Below are 23,657 nucleotides of genomic sequence, written 5' to 3' on the forward strand. Positions count from 1 at the left end.
CACCGGTAACCAGATAACCTTAATATTTGAATACTGTCACCCTTGGCTCAAAGCTGTAAGCCAGGAGATGCCTGTGTGAGAGGATTACGCGGTGTTTAAAAACGAATTAGTCTTCATATTATTTTAAAGGCGTTTCTCAGTCATCTAGTTAAATAGCCCGGACCAGGCTCGGGGCCAGGAAAAAATACAGAGAGGTGCAATTGCAATCCACGGGGGGCACAAAAGTCATAAATACTATGTAGACATCGGGATATGAGGAGACAACTGGGGGTGCTGTACAACACCTAAGCACACGCATAGCGTCGGGCTTGGCCTGGACCTAGTTCTCAAGTTATCTAAACGGACGTAGGTTATGCATACCGTGCAAAAATAGTGAATCTGATTAATTTTATTATGCGATTTTTTTTTTTTGCGTGCGCTGCCCATGTCGCTTGACTCCACCATTGGCTTTTTGGCTGTGCGTTCTTTAACGGAGTCCAGTGTTTCAGTTCTGAAAGCATGTTAGGCTTCCCTTTCCTGTAAATCTCCCCTCATCCTATTAGACTGGTTGGTTTGGATCAGGGCGCGCCCATGTGTGTGAGTGAGTGCGTGTGCATGTGCGTGTTTTAGCCTGCACACGTGGGCCGTGTATAGACACTAGGCTACCTTATCTAAGCGGTTTTCTTGAGTTCTGGCTGCAGTACGTTGCAACGCAAATTTGACAAAATGTTGATCATTGAGCTTGCTAAAAGGGAATGATCAAATTTGGTCCAGATGTTCCCTACGATGACAACTCGGGAAGAATGTGAATCCCTTAAAGAAACATGTACGTCTGATCGTTTACTTTAATTAGCTTTCTATAAGTAGACTTTGATGGTTAGCATTTTGTACACTCCCTTTTCCATTTTCAAAAATACTTTTTCATTTTTATGATATTCTAGTCTTCTACAGAAAACAGGACGGTTCAGTTTAGAATCACTTGATATGCAGAAAAGATTCCCTTGTATAATGTGCAGATGTCGTTGATTGTGGTGGGAAAAAAAAAGACAGAAACAGAATATTCCTGTCTGTGACCTGACATCAGTTTTTAATTTTTTTTTTCCTCTGGAAAAAAGATTTATGCCACTGAGGTGGCAGTGTTTCTGCATCCTTGAGAATTCACACTTTTCATGCTGTTGCAAAATGTGAGTTATCTCCAGTGTGCCTCTATTATAAGTGCTTTTTACATGAGTTATGCCAGGTTTGCATTAAAAAGAATTGAGCTAATAGCTGTTCTGGTTTTTGTCTGGTTCAATCATAGTAAAAACAGATGAGCATCACTTTTTAAGATTCCCAAGATTCCCTGTTTTGTAGAGATGCACAAACAGGTTGCCTCCCGCACACTCTGGGGACTTCCCCTGCATCACATGCAACCCGAGCCCCGCCCTTGAGAAATGCCCCGTGCCTTGTCAGCACACGCCCTTTTGCAGCTGAGCGATGAGGTTGCCCACAGGAAGGCGCCCAGCTGCTTTCAGCAGAAGCATCTGTTGGCTCCATTTTCACTTTCCTTCTTATTCATTCTTTTGTGTTGGTGTTTTCGGGCACAGTTTGTCACGTGTCTGGGGAAAAAAGTCCAGCGTGCGGCCCACTTGTGTTTGGCTTATGTGTTTGATTTGCCGGCACCTGGACTACTTCTGTGTTTAGTAACCTTAGTGACATTTCAGACCGGAGTAGCACAGAGAATGCTGGTGTCTCTGTTAATGACCTGGCTTGTGTCCAGGCTTGAAGAGAACTGAAACTCACACCTCTGGGGACTGGCTGTGGTTTGTCTAATTTTGATCTTAGTGCTTACCCTGACATCATTTTCACCTGTACCCCTCACTCCTGAGGCTTGGCTTCTCCACTGTTGTTTCTGTCTTAGAGGCATGTCTGTCCCAAAGCTCAGTGCACAGTGGCAGACTGGTTTGAAGACGTGGCCACAGTGCATGGAATGAGCCAATCAGACGAGCTTAAGATCAGCATGTCAGCACAGAATGAAACCGGAAAAAACAACCATTGCTGTTTGGAATGCATTTCACCTTATCAACAGTTTGCTTGCTGATTATATTGACAGTATATTGCTGTGCCTGGCCATAAAAAATGAATTCACAGCTGAAATTATTAGAGAGCAATTAGTGCCATTTATGATGAGACAGAGTCCTGCATTGCTGGGCGAATTCAAAATGATCAAATCGATGTCGGCTTGTCACCTCAACGTGATAACCATCTCCTGTTTTCTGCTGCCTGTGCTCATCTGCGTTTCTGACATTTATCTAAAAATGTGGAAACTTTTGTCACAGTTGCCCAGCAGGGCATGGTAATGATTACTCTCTTGATAAATTGCCTCAAACGCATAATGATTAATGTCAGAATTCTCCAGAGATTTTGCCTACTGTTACATTCGAAGGAAAACAGTGTCATTCTATTACTGTAATATGCTGCTGCCTTCTTATGGGGTTATTTCCCTCCTGTTCTGACATTCAAAAACACATTTCACTCAAAGGCAGCTGAGGCTTAAGCATTCAAAAATAGCCCGAATTGTTGTTTTGTAGTTATCAGTGTGAGGACTCAAGCACAGCAGTCTGCTCACTTCTTTTTTGTATGAATCTGCAAGCTGTAGTGATTTCATTTTTGGGTAAATTTTGAGATTCTGAAAACCGAACTGGAAATGATTGTTATATCAATCCAGCATGGGTATGATAAGTTAATTTTACAAGTGTTATTGTTTCAACTTGTTCAATTTAGAATTTACTTTTTTTTTTTTTAAACGTTTAAATAGTTATATAATTGTCGTTCGTAATTGACAGATAATGACCCTTAAGAACTAATGAACCCAAATAGAAACAATCAAGAAAACCACAGTGATCAAAAACTGTTTTTCATTATGTCTATTTTGTGGACCTGCAGTATAAAATTGAGCTTAACTAATATGGATTTATGGGGTGTGTGACTGTGTGGCCCCAGGGAGCGGCCGTATTTGTAGGTGTCCCTTTTACCTGAATAGTGTTTCTCTTCCCTTTGCAGGAGGCGGTGCTGACCGTGGAGAGAGGCAGAGAGGAAGCACACAACACCAACTGGAAACATGGTGAGTTGGGGGCATTGGGACGGCACGACCTCTCTGCATCGCCCCTCTGCAACGCCCCTCTGGGCTAACGAGTGGGGTTCTGCCTTAGGAACGGGATGCCATGTACTTTTGTCTTGATTTGTCTCCCTGTACCCCACTGTTCTGTTCACCTTGGTTTTATTTCCTTATTGTAAGAGCAAGGAGCATGGAGACTGGCCAGGGGGGAGCATGCAGATGTTTGAAGTCTTTGATGTTGAGGGGGGTTTTGGTTTTACTGCATACCAACTGTTTAAAGTTCCTGTTTAGTCAGGGCTCAGCTCCTGTTGTGAGCAAAGTCAGTAGTCTTCCTTCTCCTTTGAACTATGTATGTGAGTATACATGCATGAAACACACACACACACACACAGTGTATGTCACACAGTGTTTGGTAGGGATGCACAAGCAAGGCTTTGTGGACCGCGTAAAGGGTGAGGCTGTGTTGTGGCTGTCTGGCTGAAATGGACCAATCCAGATCGGTTTTCCTCAGAGTACAAACAGGTCAGATCAGCACCACCCCTTAAGAGGATATTGGAAGCCTTGCTCGCCCATCCTCTGTGCCATGTTCCTTGAAACAACACCCTCTTGTGATGGGAAGGCGCTAGCCCACTGCAGGTGCTCAGGCATGCCTGCCCGGGAAGTGTGACTAATACAGATCTGCTGATGGACACGACGGTGAAGCAGCCAGTGAAAGTGTCAGAGCTGCAGAGAATTAATGTTCAGGGGCGTAAATCTCACCATAAATGTTAATGTTGTAGAAAGATGCTTTATGTGCGTTGTTCCTGAACAATCGTACACAGTACCGTTGCTGTAATACATATTGGAAATGTATTTATGCTTCAAATTTACAATTATAAAGGGCTTAGGTTAATCAGATTGCGAGTAATAACAACAAATTAATCTATTTATCTATGATCTATTTTGAAATGTGTTGATAAGGAATGTTCCCAGTCTGATTCTCACATATGGAAAAACGTCACTGAAAAATCCTTGTTGTTGGATTTATGATAAACCATTTTCAGCTTTTAGATCAATTAAATATTTCCATATGCATACATTTGATAGGTAAATTCATATCACTATCATTCATATGAAATATCTGTAATATATGTAATATACCATGTCATATTATTTCTCGACATTTTCATTCGCTAACAGATGTCAGTGTGAAGATGTTATTTTAACAGCACTGTTGCTCTGGGGAGGATCCTATTTTATCTGTATTGTATTGTCTTTGTTCCAAAGTACAGCGTCCTTTCCACATCAACAGCCTGCACAATCAGAAGGCAGCTGTTTGCCACAAACCAAGTCTGAATGAGCAAAAGTCAATAAGCAAACACTTGTTGGATGTTTGTGCTTTGCAGCCGGAATGCAGCTATTGAGTTGGCCTAAGTGTTTTTAAATTTTTCCCCTGAGTGACGTTGTTATTTCTTAAGCAGTAGGTGTCCCTGACGCAGTAAAGGCCGTAAAGCAGACCATTGCGTAGAGCTACATGAAGGTAGTTGTCTGAGAATCTGACCTTCACGCGTGCACATCGCAGTGTGGTCCCGGTTCTCAGAGGCCTGTACGCTTCCCATGCACTGGGTGCTCATTATGGTTCTGGTAACCGCGGCAATAAAGTCGTCCTCTCCAGTGCCATTGCATTAAAGTGTTTGACATTGATGTGCCTGGAGGACCTTGTACATTACAATCTCGAATCATAAATCAAACACTTGCCTTGACCTCTGCGGTCACCTTGCGCAGACTGGTTAAGACCGGTTATTTGCTTTGGTTTCAATTGAATAGCTTGCATTACACCAGCAGTATTTATTTACCTATGTTATTTACTATGTTATTTTGATGTGCTCAGAGGAAGCCTGGCATAATCGCATTTCCTAGTATACCCTGAGTTACAGGAATGACGCTAAGATATGATACTGCTGAGGTGCAAACATCTAGTACGGAGGACCTACGGCGTTCGGATAGAGAGAGTCCAAGAGGGGTACGCAAGGAAAATGAGGTTCCATTTATCTGTGTCGCCAGAGGGTCATTGGAAGCATTGGAATTCGTGACTTACAGTTCCACCAAATTGGCCAAATGTGCCATTCTTCAGCGCCGGGGCAGCCATTGTATGCCAGCCTAATTGTTGATGCGCCTGCAGATGGATAATGAAGCTAACAAACCATACTGAATGGGAGAGCTGCCTGTCTTCCTGTCAGCTGTCATACCAGAGAGCCCTTTTACTGTGCTGTGGGTCTGCTTACAAAACCTTCACAGACAATGCAGCCAGCTTGTTAGGAAGCTGTGTATTTTTAGCAGACTGCAAAGGTTTGTGATTCTAGAACCTTCGGAGTTGAACGCAAAAGACTGATTGACTCACAGATTACTTGGCATTCCCTTTTTTTAAAAACAAAATGTTTTTTGGCATTATTTGTCTCGATGGGCAATATGCCAGACTGTTATATCCTCTCGGGATGATGTGAACATGTTTAGTCTTTCCATCTTTAACACTGACTTGCCTCACATTAAGGTACACATAGGAACATAGTTTTTCTGTATGCAACTTGCAGTGGGAGGCTATTCAACCATTTTCAACTGCATTATATTTGTAGACTTTTAAACAGTTTTATTATTGGCATACTAAATTGCATTGATATTGATTGCCATTGTAGTACTGAAATGAGATACCTCTGAATACTGGTTTTTGTTTTTGGGAGCTGAATCATAATTTGTTTGCATTTACGTTTCTTTAATATGCTTTTACTCACATGTTTGTTTGTAGGGGTGGGTGTAAGTCTACCTCTCACAAGTCACTTAGATGGAAGATGGAAAGATGGAAAATTGTGACCTTCTGCCAAATAATATAACTGATTGTTTCACAAATGTTCATCGATATGATACATAGACGGCTACCTGTTAAAGCTACTTGTCAAGTAAAGATAGGTGGCAGTATTACTAGCTGCCACCAGTCGACTCACCTTGTATGGGGTGACAGTATACCATAGTGGTACGGAGCAGGGCTCGTAACCGAAAGGTTGCTCGTTCAGTTCCCCACTGGGGCACTGCTGCTGTACCCTTGAGCCTTAACCCACAATTGCCTCAGTAAATATCCAGCTGTATAATTGGATAACATGTAAAAACCGCAACCTGTGGAAGTTGCTCTGGATAAGGGCATCTGCTAAATGACGATATTGTAATGTAATGTGTCATGTATGTTGTTACAGGCATCTTTCTGGGAAGCACACTAATTTTTGTATGCAGTATTTAAACAGGATGTTGGCTCTCCAGGTAGCAGTCTTCATTTTTGGATGTTAAGAATAATATGTCGATTTCAAAGGTAAACAGACAATTAGTCAAAATGACATTTTTCTTACTGTCCACGCCTCAACCCCCCTTAGCCTGGATAATCGGAGTTGCCTGCAATTATAGCACGTTAAGTGATTGGAAAATACTACTACATGCTCCTTCCCAGTTTTTAAAGATGAGAATTGCCGAAATGCATTCGACAGTAATTCACAGATATGTGCCACAGAATTGCATAAATATGCGTTGATATCGACTTGTCTTTATTTGTCATACAGTCTGCCATACTGATGCATCCAGACTTTGGCATCTCAATTAAGTGTCTTAATTATCTCTCAAGTTAAAATTGTCCATTTCTTCCCAAATGTTAAAGCTGCAGATGGAAGAGTGTGCATCTTATCTCTGAGGGGGATTTTGAGGACAGGAGTGGGGGCCGCGTCGCTCCCCTCGCCGCGTGGAGCAGGCAGGCGGACGCTGCGGAGATTTTCGCGGCTCGGGGAAGGCGAGCGCTGGCGTTGCGCGGCTGCAAGCGCCTGCCAACGTGCGACTGTGGCACCCGCCCAGGAGCGATGAGACACTCGAACCCGGCACTCGAACTGATTGCGTTCTTGCTGAGCCAAGTAAAGGCCCTTATTCAGGATGTCAGATGTACAAAAATAGTCATCTGATAAAGTACACGGGGTGACCCATTAATCTTTACACACCTGCCATAAAAAAAAAAAAAACCTGGCGGGGGGTGGGGGGGGGATCTTAATTTAGAATTGAAATGGTCTCTTGTTCGTCCTGTCGATTTTGGGATTGTTTGAGGAGCCATTTCCTGACTTTTTGCACTTTTATTCAGTTTCTCATTATTGTTGATGTTTTACTGCAGTTGTCATCAGCTGTCAGTGTATGGGTACAGGGGTATCACCTCACCACCATGGCTGTTTGGGCCAACATTACTCCGCCCCTCAAAATCCTCCTGCAGTCATGCGCTGTAGCAGTTGTCTTGGAAATGGCAGAGGATATTGGTGACCTAAACCGATGCATTGAAACATGCATTTGATCTTTTATAGGCTAATTACGGCTTTTTAGGAGGGAAGTCGCCTTTGGGTTTAAGGGTGCCCCTTTCCCCGTTCACCCCCCCCCCGAGGAGAATGTGTTTACGTTCATTCTTCACACATGTTCCAATTCCTCACGCTGCAGGGCCAGTTTGGAGCCAAAGGCACGGCAGGGTTTGATCGACTTTTTCCCCATTCAAGTAGACAGTAAATCACCCCGTCGCCTCCTTCCCTGCTTTACTGTTTGCTTTCTCAGTAATTAAATCATGCAAATTCTGAGCTATTCGGCCACCCTCATTGGCGGAATTGTTTAGCAAAGCCACGCGATTGGGCGATCGGAAGCTCTGCGCTGAAGTGAACAGTTGCACATCAGAATTTTAATGCAAAGCATGACAACATGGTGTAATCATTAAGTCTCTTTGTAGCAGATAATGAAACCCTTGACTTGGTGGATGGAAGGCGGCATGCTTTTTGACAGGTTGGATATTAACAGGCAGAGCGCACATCGGCAGCCACTTCACAGTAATATGATCTGCCCTAATCCAGTCAGGTGGCAGGGAGTTAAATTGCGACTCCTAGGGTTCTCTTCGCCTCAGCATGCATTGGTAGGTTGAAACGACACTACGGTATTGAGTCGGGCATTCAGGTAGCGGCCCCCTTTGTGAGCCGGTGATGGGGAAATGGGCGCGAACAATGGACTGTTTTACGTTCCATTGTTACCCGTGTACCTGGCGGCTGTGGAATACCTGCGAGGCGTGACCGTGCCGGGCCTGAGAACCGTGCAGGTAAACATTTCCCATTGTGAGACTGCCCTACATGATGTCATCTGTGTATGTGAAGCATGAGGTCACCTGTACTCTCCAGCTGTTTTTGTTCTCAGCGCCCAAACTGCTGTGGGCATCGGTCGCTGTGAGGAACACCTGCAAAGCGCTTACCTCAGATAAGGGCTGTTGAATTGGAAGCACCTGAAATGTGTTCCCTTCATAAGCCTTATTTGCAGTAGAAAATCAGCAAGGCCCCCTCCCTCTCACTCCCACTTGCCTAGAGGGCACCCAAGTCTGGTCAAATTTTGGCCAATATAGGTTTAGTTGGCAAGGCACAGCCTGATCAAAGCCTGCTTGGGGGTAATAGGCTTGGAAAAGGGAGGAAGGAAACTCTGAATTTCAGCACTGAATGGATTCGCTTTCCTCTTTACGAACCTTGTAAAGAAAAAAAATCCTCCATAGAACTTTATGTCTGTGGTTAAAACTCAATTCCACCCCTTGTGAACATCTGTTTGCTGTTTGCAGGCTTGTCCTGGGTACTGTAGTTAGGGTTTGTGATGCTCAGTAACATAAATGTCCATTTGTTTGGTGTGAAAACGAGATGGCATTTTTGTTATCCTTCTTGCAATAGGATTTTTGTTATTTCTGTTTGATAAGGTGGCGCAAGAGTCAGATAACCTCTAAAAAACAGTGCTTTTGCGGTCAGCAGTAGCATTCAGAAGAAGATATGCTGAGGTACAGTTGGGAGGTATTGAATCCAGTGGAACTCCCTCCATCACTGGTCAGCCTGGTTTTGGCTAAAATAAGCAATGCTATTCTCATAAGTGGGGAAAAAATTAGTTATACAGAGCAGGGAGATTTACGCAAAGGTCAGGGCTTCCTTTTTTCCCCCCACCATTGCGTAACAGCACTCCTTGCTTTAAACGTGCGGGACTGCACCTTTCTCTGCTATAGCCAAGGGAAAAAACATCCGCTCATTTGAATTATGGCTATGCAGCTGTTTTTTTAAAAGCAAACGCACATTTTTCATTGGCTAATGAAGGATCCCCCCCCCCCCCTTCCTCCAGGCGTGTGAATGGATCGTCAGCCTTTTGAATGGGTCAGTAGACTGCGTCTCGGTGGCTGGCCTGTGCATTGATCAGAGAGCCTCCGCTCTCTCTCTCGCTTGCCCGTCAGGGGGTGGGTTTCCCCGCTGTCGGCGGGGGGAGGGGCGGGCGGGCAGCCGTGGCGTGCCACGTGAGCGATGCGCTATTTGCGGTACTCCATGCAGCAGTGAAATCGTCCCTTTGCCCAGTCCCCCCCCCCTAGCCTGAATATGACATTAACCAAGGGTTTCCATTACAGCGCGGGGAATCCTTGGGGAGTCAGAGAGTAGGACTGATGTGATTTACACAAGGTGGGCACGTTTATGTTCCCCCCCCCCCTCCCCTCGGTTCCCCCTCCCAGAGAGAAGGTGTGCCGTGTGTCCTACAGGCAGAGGGATCCCGCTGATATACGGTCAGGGCCTGGCACGTTCCCTGTAAAGCGTTGTCTTTTGTAGTAAAAGCCCTACAAGAATTGCCCTAAGCGTGCAATCTACAGCTGCCCAGTATCAGCGGATGTCCTCCTCTCCCTAAATTGGTGTTGTCAGTAAATGCCTATGCACGCACGCACACAAACACACACACACACACACACACACACACACACACAACCCACTGAAACCCGTCATTACCATTCATTAGCCTCCAACTCACTGACACCAGTCATTAAAACATACCCGCACACACACCCACACGCAGCCCACCGAAACCAGTCGTTTACACACATATACACACACCCAACCCATTGAAACCAGTCATTTACACATACACACACACACACACCCAATCCACTGAAACCACACATACCCTCACACACACATCCATCCACTCCACTGAAACCAATAAATGAACCTCCCCCCATCCCCAGCCCATTGCGACCTCTGTCTGACCTCAACACAAAGACAAACAACACACACCTCACCAAACACACTGTGGGGATGGGGGGCAGGACTGTGGCAGGAGCTGGAGCTCAAACACCCAGATAAAGCCGGCCATGCAAATGAGCTGCATTTGACACGGTCTGGTCTATTGGTATTCCGGCGCTGTGGGGGGGATATTCAGCAGCACTCTGTGTATCTGGGAGATTCTTTCAGGGTTGTGTTAACACCCCCCACCACCCCCCCCTCTCCACTGGCTCACTGTCACGATGAGTGCAGTAATGAGTCACGCTCCCACGCTTCGGACTCTTTGTGCCGTTAGCCCTCGGAGCTCAGCATTGCATCAGTGTCTGATTACATCACCGAGGCGGCCCAACAGTGGTACAGGACAGTGGCGGTAATGTTGCATTATGGGGAGTTTTGAGATTTAAGGATACAGTCAGGGAACATCCCTTAATTCGAAGTCATTTGTTGTGTGTGTGTAAAAATACACCTGAAAATATGTGCGTGTGTGTGTGTGTGTAAATCTACACATACACGTACAGGTTTGTCATACTTCATGTTTGACTGCAAACTGAGACATTCCGCAGTGTGCGTGACCCTCGCGGTCGTCCTTGCTTTCCGGCTGCTAGCAGCACACGCTCGCAGATGTGTAATTTCAGGAGAACAGCCCAATGTCAGGCTCTGTCTCCCGCGAAAGTGGCCCTGGGGAGGGACCGAACGCAGAGACGCGCCACGTGATGGGGCCCCCCGGGGGCCCCGCTCTCCCCGGCGGCCAGCGTGTGCTTCCTCTGGAGGATGGCGGCAAGGACAGGACGCGGGGAAGCGTGGGGGGATGGGGCAGCATGGAGGTCCTGCCTGAGCTGTGAGCCCGGCTGCAGCTCTGCAGCACGCCGTGATGGTGATGCATTTTGCCCAGGCAGTGACTCATTGCACCGAGGGGGGGATAGAGAGAGAGAGAGAGAGATGAAGAGAGGGAGAGAGAGCAGGAGGGGGGGGGGGGGGGGGGGCGCTGTAGAATGCTGTGTCACTGGAGCTCACTGCGCATCAGCGTCTCCCTACCCCAGCACAGGCGAGCCCCTCCGGACGCAGTACCGCAGCTGGGCGGGGCGGGCGTGCAGGAAGCAGCCATCATATTGCAGGGGCTGCACGAAAGCGAGCCCCCCCCCCCCCACCTCAGCCCAGCCCAGCCCGATCCGGCTCGGAACGCTGCATCTGGTCCTGCTGTAGCAGCTGAGAGCAGGGAAGAGAGCCCGGCGCTGCTGCCGCTGCCGCCGCCGCTGCTGCGCAGATGCGCGTTCCCACAGCACACTGTTGTGACACGTGCCGCTGCCGGGGCGTCCTCCGAGCGCCGCGCATGTTCTCCTCCAAGCTGCCGCGTCGGCGAGAGAGAGAGAGAGAGGCCCGCTAATGAAGGGATCTCGGTGAAGGGTGAACCGGGAAGGAGGGGTCTGGGGAAGGATGAGAGAGAGAGAGGGGGAGAGGGAGAAAGAGAGAGGAGAAAGACTCTGCGAGCAGCGCAGCGATGGCAGAGAGGGAGGGGGAAGTCGCTGCCGAGGGCGGAGCCTAGCATCGGGCAGTCCCCTCCCCTCCCCTCTCTCTCCCTCTCCCTCTCTTTCTCTCCCTCCCTCCCTCCTTAATTCAGGATCCACATCGTTCCGTGCGGTTGGGCCGGCACGTTCGCTGACGCTCTCCTGCTTTTGCACGCCCCCCCCCTTCTTCCTCCTCGCGTGCCGTGAAAGGGGGAGTTCTGTCACGGAGTACCCAGCTCATCCAAGCACCAGCGAGGAAGGCGCCTTTTTTTTTGGGGGGGGGGTGGTCGGACAGTCAGCGTGCGCCTGCTGGGGTAGACTGTGGAGTCTGGGAGGGGGGGTGGTCGGCGGTGCGCGCGTGTGTGCATGTGGCGGGGTGGAGGAGGGACGCACTGGTAGGGAATGATGGTTTTCCCGGCACTGTGTTTTCTGATGCTCCGCTGGCTGTTGGTCTCCCCGACGCAGCCCCACCTTCCCTGATCATGAGCCTGGCTGTGCGCGTCTCCTGCTCTATGCTAAACTGCTTTGTAAGTCTGAGCCCTTCTCTTTTTTTTTTAATGTTCACGTGTTCGTGTGCGTGTGTGCATATGTGTGCTTGCTTCTTGCTTGCGTGTGTACGTATATGTGTGTGCGCATGTGTGTGTGTGTGTGTGTGTGTGTGTCTCTATTCCAGGGGATTGTTTGTGATGTCAGCATGTGAGCACTGCAGCTGTTAAGTAACCAGCACCACTCTTAAAAAAAAAAAAAAAAAAAAAAAATAGAATAGTCGCCGACGTGACGCTTATGAAAACAGAGCTGTAGCGTTAGCGCCTGCTATGGTCCAGAGAGCCATCAGGAGGGAGGGGGGCAGCGTTGTGTTAAACAAGGATGTGTGTCTGCTTGCGGCGCAGGAAAGAAGGGCGAAGGTGTGGTTTGAGGAAAAGGAAGTGCTCCATTGTTATTGTTTCGGCGCTCGCGAGGAGAGCGGCTTCACCTTTAAAGGTGATGCCGTAGAACGGGCACGCTTGCGTGCACGTGCTCAGGGGAGAGGCAGCGTCTCTCTCTAACGCAGAGCTCTCCCAGCGCGTCTCTCTAACGCAGAGCCCTCCCAGCGCGTCTCTCTAACGCAGAGCTATCCCAGCGCGTCTCTCTCTAACGCAGAGCTCTCCCACCTGACTGACGAGCGCATTTAAAGAATACAGCATGGGCTCTGAGGTCAGGAGGTACAGTAGAGCATGTGCTCGCCGCTGATAAAGTGCACAGTTGGCGGTTTCTGCCTCGCTCCGATCCCCCTCGCAGGGATTGGCTCTCCGACAGCCGCCTCGGCAGCTGCGGAGCTCGGGGCGCATGCGGGGCGCACTCTGACCTCCCCTTGGAGCCCCCTAGTCCAGCGCGGCGCTGTGATTGGCTGGTTACCTGCCTGTCGTGTCAAGGGGATTCAGAGGGCAGAGGACAAACGCCACGCTGGCCCATCGTCATGGAGACCAGCGCCTCTGATTATTAAACTGAGGATTAGCAGCTGCTGGAGTTGCTCTGAGCGTGATGCTCAGATTGACAGGCCGGTTAGGGCTGCGGTCACTTCCCCCAGGCATCTCTGGCCTCAGCACACAGGCACTGTCAGGCAGATACAGCACCACAAGATTAACAGCTGCTGGAAGGAGGGGAGTCATCTTTTCTCTCAGTTTATCTGGCTGTGTGTTTTTAGGCTCAGCGTTCTGGCGTGATTTAAAATTACAGACAGCAGTGATGCCACAGCTTAACCACAGCGGAATTATCGTGAAAGACGGGGGACGGCAGACTTTCAGAAACTCCTGGTGCCAGTGGTAGATATCAGGCCTGCCTGAAACTGTCTTTATGTGCTTTGAAGCTAAGTGGGATTTTCTCCCCTTAATTGATATTCTCTATGTGGAGTAATTGTCTCAATTGCAGTGACCAGACTGCCTCCAGAATGAGTCATAGAAACACTGTTGCATTGATAAAGGTTTTCCGTTACAAAGATGCCATTATGTTCCGAATGCATTCGCCTAACTGATCTCAGAGTGTAACTGGATACGAGGGCGACTTTGTGCACAATACCGGCAACGCTGGCATATGACAGAGCTGATGCATTGGACACCACTGCGCCTGGCACAGTCGGAGGGACACGTTAGGGCATGACGGCAGATGGGTTTTCATGATTGGTGTCCTTCCACGAGTTCAGATTGTGCATGGGGGTCGCGTCTCTGGTATCAGCTCACATCCTTTCAAGGGCAGGCCTCCCGGTGACTTGATAAACAGTAACAAACACCACGGAGGTGCGACAGCGGCCAATGAGAAGAGCGTTGCCATGGTTATTTTTTTTTTTTTATTATTGATTTCCTCCTAATGAAGGCAGCGGCGCACCTGGAGGAGCTTGTCTGGGGCTCCCGGGACGGCAGTCAGGTTGCGTGTGGCCCGCGTTGATGATTAGGGGACCTCAGACAGACGGTCCCCATCTGCCGTGGTGGAGAGGGGAGAGGTGTCCTGGTGCTTTGCATTCTGCTGCTGTTTTACCTCACCATAGATCACTGCCATCCCCTGACACCCCCAACCCCCCCGGCCCACCCGTTTTTGTTTCTGGGGGTCGGGTCGTCTGGAGCGGATCTGCATCGTGACTGTAGCATCCGGGCCCCGCCTCGCCTCCTCCCTGCGGTGCAGCCACGATACGCTGAGATTTACTGCTCACAAAGAGTCCTGACATTATTTTCTGCGCAGTACAGGCTGTTTCCTTTCAGATGGAATTTACTGTATGTGCTGGAGATGAAAGGCGCCCCCCCCCCCCCCCCCCCCCCCCGAAGAGTCACTCAGAGTTAAAGTTCTTTATCATTCATTCCCCCAGCCAGGGATTCCAGATCCACTTTAAAAATACTTGCTTTAAAAAGTGGTTGAAAGTGGTTAAATGCGCAAGAGATACACAGCTGTCACACAGCCTGACTGATCAGACCGTACAGCAGGGGAGCCACACATCTGGACACAAGACACGATGGAAGTGAGCAAAGCCTCTCTCTCCCCTGCATCTGCCGAAGGCCTGAGAGAGGGAGAGAGGGAGGGAGAGAGGGAGTGCGTGATGCCAGGGGCCGCGTGTCTGAGATGATCCGAGCTGCAGGCCGCACTTAACGCATGACGAGGATTCGACTCGTCACAAACACCGTGATTTTAAATATTCAGCCTTCTGAAATATTTACACTCCCACAAAGAAAGGGAAGAGAGGGGAGAGGATGATTCATAGCGTGTCCACCACCACCTAGCTCGTCAGACTCCTGCTGCCCGGTCCGCTGCGACCTGCTGGAACTCTCTGGCACACGATGTCCCGCCCGCGGCAAGAGCTGTGGATTAGCCAGAGAGCCCGGCCTGTGTCCACGCGCGTACGCGGTCCGTCACTGTGAGGGTGCGTTCCGCTCCTCTCGTTTTGTCTCCCCCCCCCTCCCCCCCTCCCCCCCTCCCCCCAGTCCCCCGGCCACGGCGTGCCACACACCACACATGCTCGGCTGTCCATGCGGTGAGCCTGTGGTCTGGAAGCTTTTCCCCCCCTCCCTGTGTATGCCGTATCCAAGCTGGGGATATTTCCCAGCCAGGGCTGAAGGAAACTGCCATCGCTGCCTCCTTGTGCAACCGGCTGCTCCGGATCCTGACCAAACTTCGATCAGGAGATGGTCATGGTTAAGTGAAATTTTTTGAGGAACTTGTGTCTAATTTTTGACAAACATCTTCATTTAAAGTCATTTCCTTGTAGTAATACCTGGAGGTTGACAGATAGATATTTTTTTTTAGAACTGGGACTAGTTTTGTTGAAAGCACAACGGATTACATCAGATTACAGGTTGACATCAATTACCATATAGACTGAGAAGCAAGTCTTTAAGATCACGTTAAACTGACAGTTTAATCAGCCTGCCTAAACTATATGGAATGACAGTCAGGAAAAAAATCCACTCATGACAAAGTCCTTATGGATGAAGAGACACATGTGTCTCGTTTTAACTTGATGCAGAACACAGCCTAATTTGTGAGTCTCACACCAGCTAATAGGCTTTTATATGACAGATATTTTAAAAATATTATTGTTTTGCTTAACAACATGCAGGTGTATTGCCCATTGAAGTAAACCTAACATTTGGATATTTGGAGGTTTTTGTATTTTTTTATGTGTCCTGGGAGAAATAAGGCCCTTTTGCTGCTTATACTGCTGTAAGCCATGCAGGTTGTGAGGTATAGAGATATTTTGGGACTCCAGAGCAACAGTGATTTATTAATCCGAAAAATTCTAATCCACAACAAAGCCCCAGTCAGTTTAGGGGACGGTAGTCTGTGTGAATGATGGAGCACATTGTTCCCTGGGAAAGCGTCTCTCAAAACATTTCCATGGCAACCGGACTCGGGTCCTCGGTGCTGTCTGGCCCTGAGTGTTATTGTCTCTTGATCTGAATGCCATTGCAGTCAGTCTTTTTTCGGGCACACCCCACGATCCCACACTCTGCATGTAAACCTTGCCAGCATCCTGATCGCAGTCTCATTCACACCGTTTTAGAAACGAGTAAATGCCCTTGTTTTAATGAATTGAAAATGTCTTCTCTTTTCAACTTGTGTAGTGTTAATACTCCCTTCCACGGACAATGTTAGTAGGTAAAGTGTTTCTCTGACACTGTCGACACAAGGAAGAGAGAGGAATTTTGATTTAAAAAATTGTATTTGTTGCTCGGTTTCCGATGTTTTAGCTGGATAGATGACACGGTGGTCCTCTGATGAAAGGAAGCAGGGAGAGGAAGTCTGCGATTTGGGCATTGTCTGCTGTACGCTGGGAACAGATGTGGGGGAGGGGCGGGCAATGGAAGCGGAGTGACAAAGCAAAACGCAGTTGGCACAACCTGTTCCGCTTATGCGACTCCTCTCACCGTGCGTCTCACCTCCCCCCCCGCGACACGCGGTGAGATGCCAGCCTCTGCGGTTTCGTCTCTGTATCTAATCGTCTCTGAGTGCCCCCTTCGCAAAAATAGCCACTGAAATCGATGCTCGCCTGAGAGCAGCGCGAACAGCGCTCGCCCACTCTGAAAAGTCGAGGGATTGTGAGTAATACAAGCCCGCCGTGTTGTGGAAGGGGAGGGTGGGGGGGGGGGGGGGGGGCTCTTCAGCCTACAGGTGACTTTGACACAGAGCTGCTGGTTACGTGCCACGAGAGGTGATTAAAATGCCAGCGGGGGGTGGGGTGTGGGGGGTTGGGGAGGTGGCTGTTGCAGGTGTCAGTGCCAGCCTAGGAAAGACAGACAGTGAACTGTGCCACTTCGCTGCCAGAGCCCTCAGCCACCAAATTATCTGCTTTGTGTGTGTGTGCGAGTGTGTGTGTTTGTGTGTATTTGTGCGTGTATGTGTGTGTGTTTGTGTGTGTGTTTGTGTGTGTGTTTGTGTGTGTGTGTGTGTGTGTGTGTGTGCGCGTCTGTGTGTGTGGCATCTCCTCCTCGGTCCCTGAAACGCCACGGAAACGGCTCCGCGCGGATCCGCCAGGGATGGGCTTTGATGTGCTGTCTGAGGATATACCGAATTTAGAACGTCTGTGTCCCAGCTACAGTCAAAACTGCTCCCCTAAAAAAAGCTTTGAAAGTTCCATGTGCCGTGAAATCCCATTTGTTTTTATGGAGTCATTAGCCTAAATGTGTCTGTTGTTGCATTGAATCACAACTGGCTCTGGGAGGACCCTTAATAATGTGACCATGCCTCTGTCAGTCTTTCTCTATCCATGCCCTCTTGTCTGAGCAGTGCAGAAATGCTTCTCTTCTGTCATTCCAGAAGCAGACTGGCTTGCCACAGTTTTCCATCTTGTTTCTTGCATGAGAAGAATTAACAGTGATGTTTGCCTGGTTGGAAGTGGTTCAGGGGTGGGGTTATTAAATTATGCACTGGTGTTGCTTAAGTTAACAGGCAGGGCTGGAGGGAAGGAGGTAAAATTACATTTTTAGCTGCTGAAAGATTGCATGCACAGCCCTCCCTGTGAAATTGTTTTTCCTGTCAAAGCTTTTCTTGTCAAGCTATAAGTTTGCATTACAAATATCAAGTTGCATGAACTTACTATTTTTATGGACAGCATGAATGGCTTACAAATTGCACTGCTGTATTAATACAAGATGGTATTCAACACCACATTATAAACATGAAATTCTTCCTCCACTTGGGTATCTACAGCATAAGTACTGTATGTCTGTCCTTCTATTTGAGTTGAAGTACTATAGTTATATGTGTTACAGCTTGGATTCTTAAAAAAAAAAACCTTGACCATCAGGCTCAGAGAGATGCAGATAGGAGAAAAGGGTTAAAGGAGCATGGAATAATTTCTTTAAAAAGTCCAAAAAAATGTTGCCAAGTTTTCCACCAAGTGAGTAGTTTTGCCAAAGAGAAATAGCTGTAGAATGTGATGAATTGGACGGGGTTTGTTCTCTCCCCTCTCTGACGCGAGATGAATATCTCAGAGGGTTGCGGTCTGGCTCAGTGATTTATGGCACCTTGTCACCATATTCCTGCATGGATGTTTTGGGATACCGCACAGCTCGGGGACAGAGGGGGGCTTCCTTCCACTTGGGGGCCGGGCAAAGCAATATCGCCCCTCCCTTCGGGGTCAAGGGAGCTCTCTTGACCTGTCACCCAATCAAGGGCTTCTGCTCCAATGAGAATCACGTGAAGGATGGCTAAGCTGATTCCTCAAGGTCACGTGGTGGTGCATTCTAGCATCACGCATAGCGGGTTTGGTGTTTTCATTGCATTTTGGTGATGGATGTGGAAAAGCTATTATGAGACACAGCACGCTAATAATAGCTCTAGATCATGTTTTATTAGGGCTGTTCCTCCATAAGAGGCTCTTACGGAGTGTGGAAAGTGCCTTTTGCAGGCTGGAATGCCCCTGTATAAACGTGACCGGGGAGAGTAACTGTGTCGCAGCTCTGAGCAGTGACAGGGCCGCTCGGGGCCCTGCACCTGTTGGCCAGCGTTTGATGCTGAAGCAGAATGATCTACAGCGTAATGTGATGGTGGGTAATTTTGAAACATCCAGCCAGGAAATCATTTGCCTTAGAGTCCTGCCATAACAAACTGCAATTAAGCGTGTTGTGATAACCTGGCCAAGGGACCTTAAAAGGCATTTTTAACATTATTTCAAAAAGCATGACAGTTTTGTCAAAATATAGGCACCCTGCTACATGCTCGAAAGAAATCTTAGGGTTTTATTTCATCTGCAGTACTGTTAGTACTCTGTGGTGCATGAGTTCAAGATGTCATTAAATTATATTGGTTAATTATACATAATGCTCATTACTTTATATTGCATTGTCTGATGTGACAGTCAAGCAGAATGTTCATTTGACTTCATAAGATGCATCTAACTTGAGTTCAGTTCAGTTCATTTGGCTTCAAAAAGCTAATTGATAGCAAAATGTAATGGCCTTTTTATGAGGGCAGAAACCACTTGTTCCCAGCTTGGAAGAAGCCCCCTCCTCATTTACGTGACTGTGGTGTCACGTTATGTTCTGAGGTACTGCGGTGTGAGCAAGGCCTCAGATTACAGAACTGCACTGTGCTTCGTCAATAACTCTGAGTGACTTTTAGGAAGCAGTACTTTGTTTCCTGCACAACGTTTCTAAGTGTAGCAGTTGCTGAATTTAAAGGAAAATGCAGTGGGAGAAAATACACTAAGTTAAGGAGGAAGTACATTGCAGGTGGAGTGAATCGAGGTCACATTCATTTTAATGACCATTTTGGTCTGGGTGAAGTCGTGCTTTTTAGGTGCAGTAACGTCATACTGTTACGGTATGTTTTTCAGATTTTTCCACAGATTTTAAACTGAAACCTCCCTGTATAGATCGCTATTGCAAAAGTCTGCAGCAAATCTAGGAATTTGATCTTTCATCACACACCTGTCCTCTGGCTGTGTAACATCACCAATGTTCATGTGGTTTAGTGATGTAGAAGGCTATCTCACTGATCAGCTTGTTATCTTAGGTCCAGACAGCTAGTGGCTCTGCCGAGGTAAATAGATACATAAGTATTTTTCCTCATGTTTTCTTCAGAGATTTTTTTTACAGCTTGTTTCCTACTTTATATGATACACCATCTGGTGAAAGACATTCAGTAAGAATGTTCAGTGAACCGTAAATTGAATGCAATCTATCAGGACCCTTGCCAGCAGTAAAATTGGTATTGTCCTAATACTGTACCTCTTGCCATTGAATAACCTATGTCAGTTTTTTTCTCATAAAGTGAACAAAAAAAAAAAAAAGAAAAGAAAATGGTCAGTGGTTTCTGGAAGATGGCCACCGCTGCAATGTGAAATTAAAATGTGATTGGATTAAGTCTTGATTCAGCTGAGTAGATGGAGAGCTGTTTGATGAACCAGCAGCATTATTGTTGAGATCCCATTTCCAGCAGCTTCACTGTCCCGGGGGGGATTATTACAGATGGTGAGGGATGTCTCTCACGGGGGGCCAGGATGCCTCTACAAAGCTATCCCAGCATTCCCTCCAGCTCTTTTCTAGTTTGCCCCTTTGAAGTGCTCAGTTCTCACTCAATATAGATGGAGTTCCCCAGTTTCCACCTCTCCATGCTTTTGAGTTGTAAACACAGTGTTGCCTGCCGTGTCCAGGGTACCCTCCCAGGATAGAGCAATCTTCAGCTTCTGTCATGGGGATCCCAAATGAAGTTGCCTAGGAATAATTCATAGGCTTGAGCTTCATACAGTTTCAGATCATCTTGGAGCACAGTTGGTTCATGTGATGCTCTTGCGCCGAGTGTAGGTGTCTGACGCGGCTGATTGATTGTCCCAGAAAACACTCCACGACACTACCGCTATGCCCCATCCCACCTCTCAATAGAAGTTGCCAGAACCTGGCCGGCCACGGCAGAGCCAGGCCCAGTCATGCTTTAACAAAACTCGGACTCAAAACTAAGTAATGTGTGGACGCACTGATTCCCAACAGCAGTGGTTACAGTGTGTACCTGGCTTTAGGAGGACTGCAGTCTGTCTCACAGCCACTCGGACTGGCTGTCATTTAGTCTCCTGGAAAGTAAGATGGATGGGCCTCTATGGCGACATAATGGTGTCCGTGGTCCAAACGAGGTGGATTTTACCCTCCGACTGAAATACACAGTCTGTGTTGCCTTTGTTGTGGCAGTCCCACTCCTCACTGCAAGTTATGTTTTCTTATTGGTCTCACTGTCAATGTTTTCCATTCCAGTGAGTGCCTAGATAACCATGAATTGAAATCCTGTCACAGCTTATTTCACAGCCGCTCATTCTTTCAATTTTTTTCTGTTTTTTCTCTTTTATTCTTCTGTTGCTATTTTTCTCTTCTCTCTCTCTCTCTCTCTCTCTCTCTCTCTCTAGCCCTGGATGTACTCTGGATGTAGGAAGTTTTGAGCTTTCTCCTTAGTTCCCTCTTTGCAGACTAACAGACTTGTGTGTTAGAAGAAACTGCAGATGCTTTTTGACTTGAGTAATTACTACATGTGTCCTGTGTCACTACGATGCTCGTGTCTGTCCTTGCTGTGTCTGTGGGCACACTGCTGGTGAAGGCTCAGCGCTGCCGCAGTTATAAACTGTGTGCCAGTGAAGCGGGTTGGAGCAGCAGGGTGGTCTAATCTCAGTTCTGCTTTCCAAGCAGGGAGTGGGGTCAGGGTCTGGGCAGTCTTAGCCCAGAAACAGGCCTGGCCATCCCCCATCCACCGCCTAGAAACAGTGTGGGCAGTGGATGGGGGAGTGCACACGTGACTTCCTCAGCGCGTGTTACATGCTGTCAACGTGGGAGAAATCCTCTGATATCCGAGGGTCGGTGGCATCGCCGGGCTCGTGGGCGTCACCAAGGCTGACCAGACTGACTCCCGTACAGCTTACGAACACCATCTAACATGGCCGTAATTGTAATTTATTGCCTTCAATTAGCAGGTAGACGGGCTCTAATGTAGCGTCAAATCGCATTAACCTCGGCTAGCATCGCCTTGTCAGGCGAGGGGAAGGGGACGACGGGATTGCGTTAGAACCCCGGTGCTTCACAGGTGGAGGTTCGCGCAGGCTCCAGGGTGCCGGCTCTGGCTGCTCTCTTACAGTTTTCTGACCCATTTCTCTGCCAGCGAGGAAGGGTCTACGCTTCCACTCGCTTTCTGGTGAAGTCTATGCACACAGACCACCACGGAAACCATTTTGTGCCAGCAGCAGAAAAATTCCATGCAAGTGGATGATACATTTGTCACAACAGTTTTGATCAGTTTTGATCCTTGATCCTCTGTGAGAATTGGGGTTCTGGTGATTTTTTTTTTTTTTTTGTACTGCTGCTTTCTTTTTTGTTCGGCCAGGTTCTTCCTTTACCTGAATCTTGGGGAAGGTACCTTTCAAACCTGTGTGCCTTGTTTTGTCCAGAGTGAATCATTACACAGACCAGTGCATGTAAAGCCTGAACATCCCCCATAACATAAGCTGTCTGAAAGCTGTTACTTCTGTCATTGAAGAGGCTGCTGCAAATTTTGTAACTTTTGAAAGGATCAAAAAAGAATACCAGCCTCTATAAATAGGTATAAATGAAACAATATATGATCAATTAAGATAAATACATTTTTTTTCTTCTTAAGCTGACTTTGCAGACAGATGCAGTAGGAAAAGTATGACAGTTTTCTGCTGCTAATATGTGGACAGCAGTACTCTGTGGTTACTAGCAGGGATGTGAAATTTGATTAATTTAATATTTGGATCTTCAGTGTCTCCTAAGGCTAAGTATTTGATTAATCTAATCCTTTTTCCCCAATGTGGTGTATGAAGTTTCAGCTCTGTGTAAATGATGACTCATTGCAAAGATCTGCATTCCCTCACACATTCAAATTGAGTAACATCAATTAATTATCTGTTATTTTATGCAGGGTTCTTTGGCTTTCCTTCATGAATATTGATGGGAAATAATAGAACTCTCGATTTTCTTCATTAAATCGCTCATCGTTTGTCTTGATAAAGCATTTGGATGGTGGTCCATGGTGATGTCGTTTTGAAATATTTGAAAAATGGAGCATTTGTTGTCTCAAGTGTTTAGGGAATTGAACCTGTAAAGGGGGGACCGCATGTTGAAATCCCAGGTGGCCTATTGTATGACTGTTTTGATTGCCTGTTGTATACTTGAGCTTACTTGAGCCTTGCTCAGTAAGCATTCTGCTGTATACATGGAGAAAGTGTAAAACATTAGGATTGGATGTGGGAGTCTGCTATGCAAATAACAGTCATCACTGTGGATGTGCTGCTGTTTGGCAAGCACTGTGGGGAAGACGCGACCGTGAGAGTGGTCCCCAGGATTCACGGTTGAAGGGGCCCCGTGTTGGAGCAGACTGCTACTGTACCGTCTCGCCCATTGTCTGCAGATTTTAATTACAGTGACTCTGGTTCCTTCGGTCCACTGCACCCCGCGTTCCTGTGCCGTGTCTCACAGTGGATGCACTGTTATCATTCCCCCCCACCACCTTCTGTCCATCATTTCCGTCTCTCACATGTCTGCGTGTCAGATCAGCGTAGCGCCTTTGATGAGCGCGGCCTCCCCTTCACCCTCGGGCCTTTGGTTCCGTTCCAGCGATTGTCAAAAGCGGCCGGCCTTTAAATCATCTCCTGTCTGTCAGTTCCGGTACCACACAAAACAAAAAAAAAAAAAAAGGAGAAGAAGAACAGAAAGCTGGGAAAGGGTCCGTTTTCTGTGGATGAGAATGTCGTATGTCCTGTAAGTTTGGAGTCAGGGCTGGAACACAAAGTGGGTTTCGAGGCAGCATTTACTGTGTTTCTGAAAGTCAGTTCACTGGTGCTGGACAGGCCTCACTGACAGGGCCCATTGGGAGGCTGACCAACACTGCACATGAGCTGGTTATTGATGCAGCCTGTGTTTGCTGCTCTCCTCTGCCTCTCACCTCTTCTCCGAAAAAACCACATAATTCTCATTAGTCATGGAGCTGCGGACGTGAGCCGCCAGCCACAAGTCAAGTGTG

At 47.6% G+C, this 23,657-nt stretch overlaps 1 protein-coding gene across 5 annotated transcripts in view; it reads left to right on the forward strand.

Annotated features, from left to right (window-relative positions):
* The window catches only part of mtmr4 (myotubularin related protein 4), a 67,184-nt gene that overhangs the window by 10,640 nt on the left and 32,887 nt on the right, over nt 1-23,657 (forward strand). For 3 of the 5 annotated variants that reach the window (XM_036523262.1, XM_036523261.1, XM_036523260.1), the window contains exon 2: nt 3,022-3,082. In XM_036523262.1, coding sequence (XP_036379155.1) covers nt 3,080-3,082 — 3 coding nt within the window. In that variant the 5' untranslated portion in view covers nt 3,022-3,079. Of the gene's footprint in view, nt 1-3,021; nt 3,083-11,751; nt 12,203-23,657 lie in introns of those variants that run through there. The other 2 variants (XM_036523258.1, XM_036523259.1) reach the window with 2 other exon arrangements.

Source organism: Megalops cyprinoides, chromosome 3 (assembly GCF_013368585.1).
Source record: "Megalops cyprinoides isolate fMegCyp1 chromosome 3, fMegCyp1.pri, whole genome shotgun sequence".
Lineage (NCBI taxonomy): Eukaryota > Metazoa > Chordata > Actinopteri > Elopiformes > Megalopidae > Megalops > Megalops cyprinoides.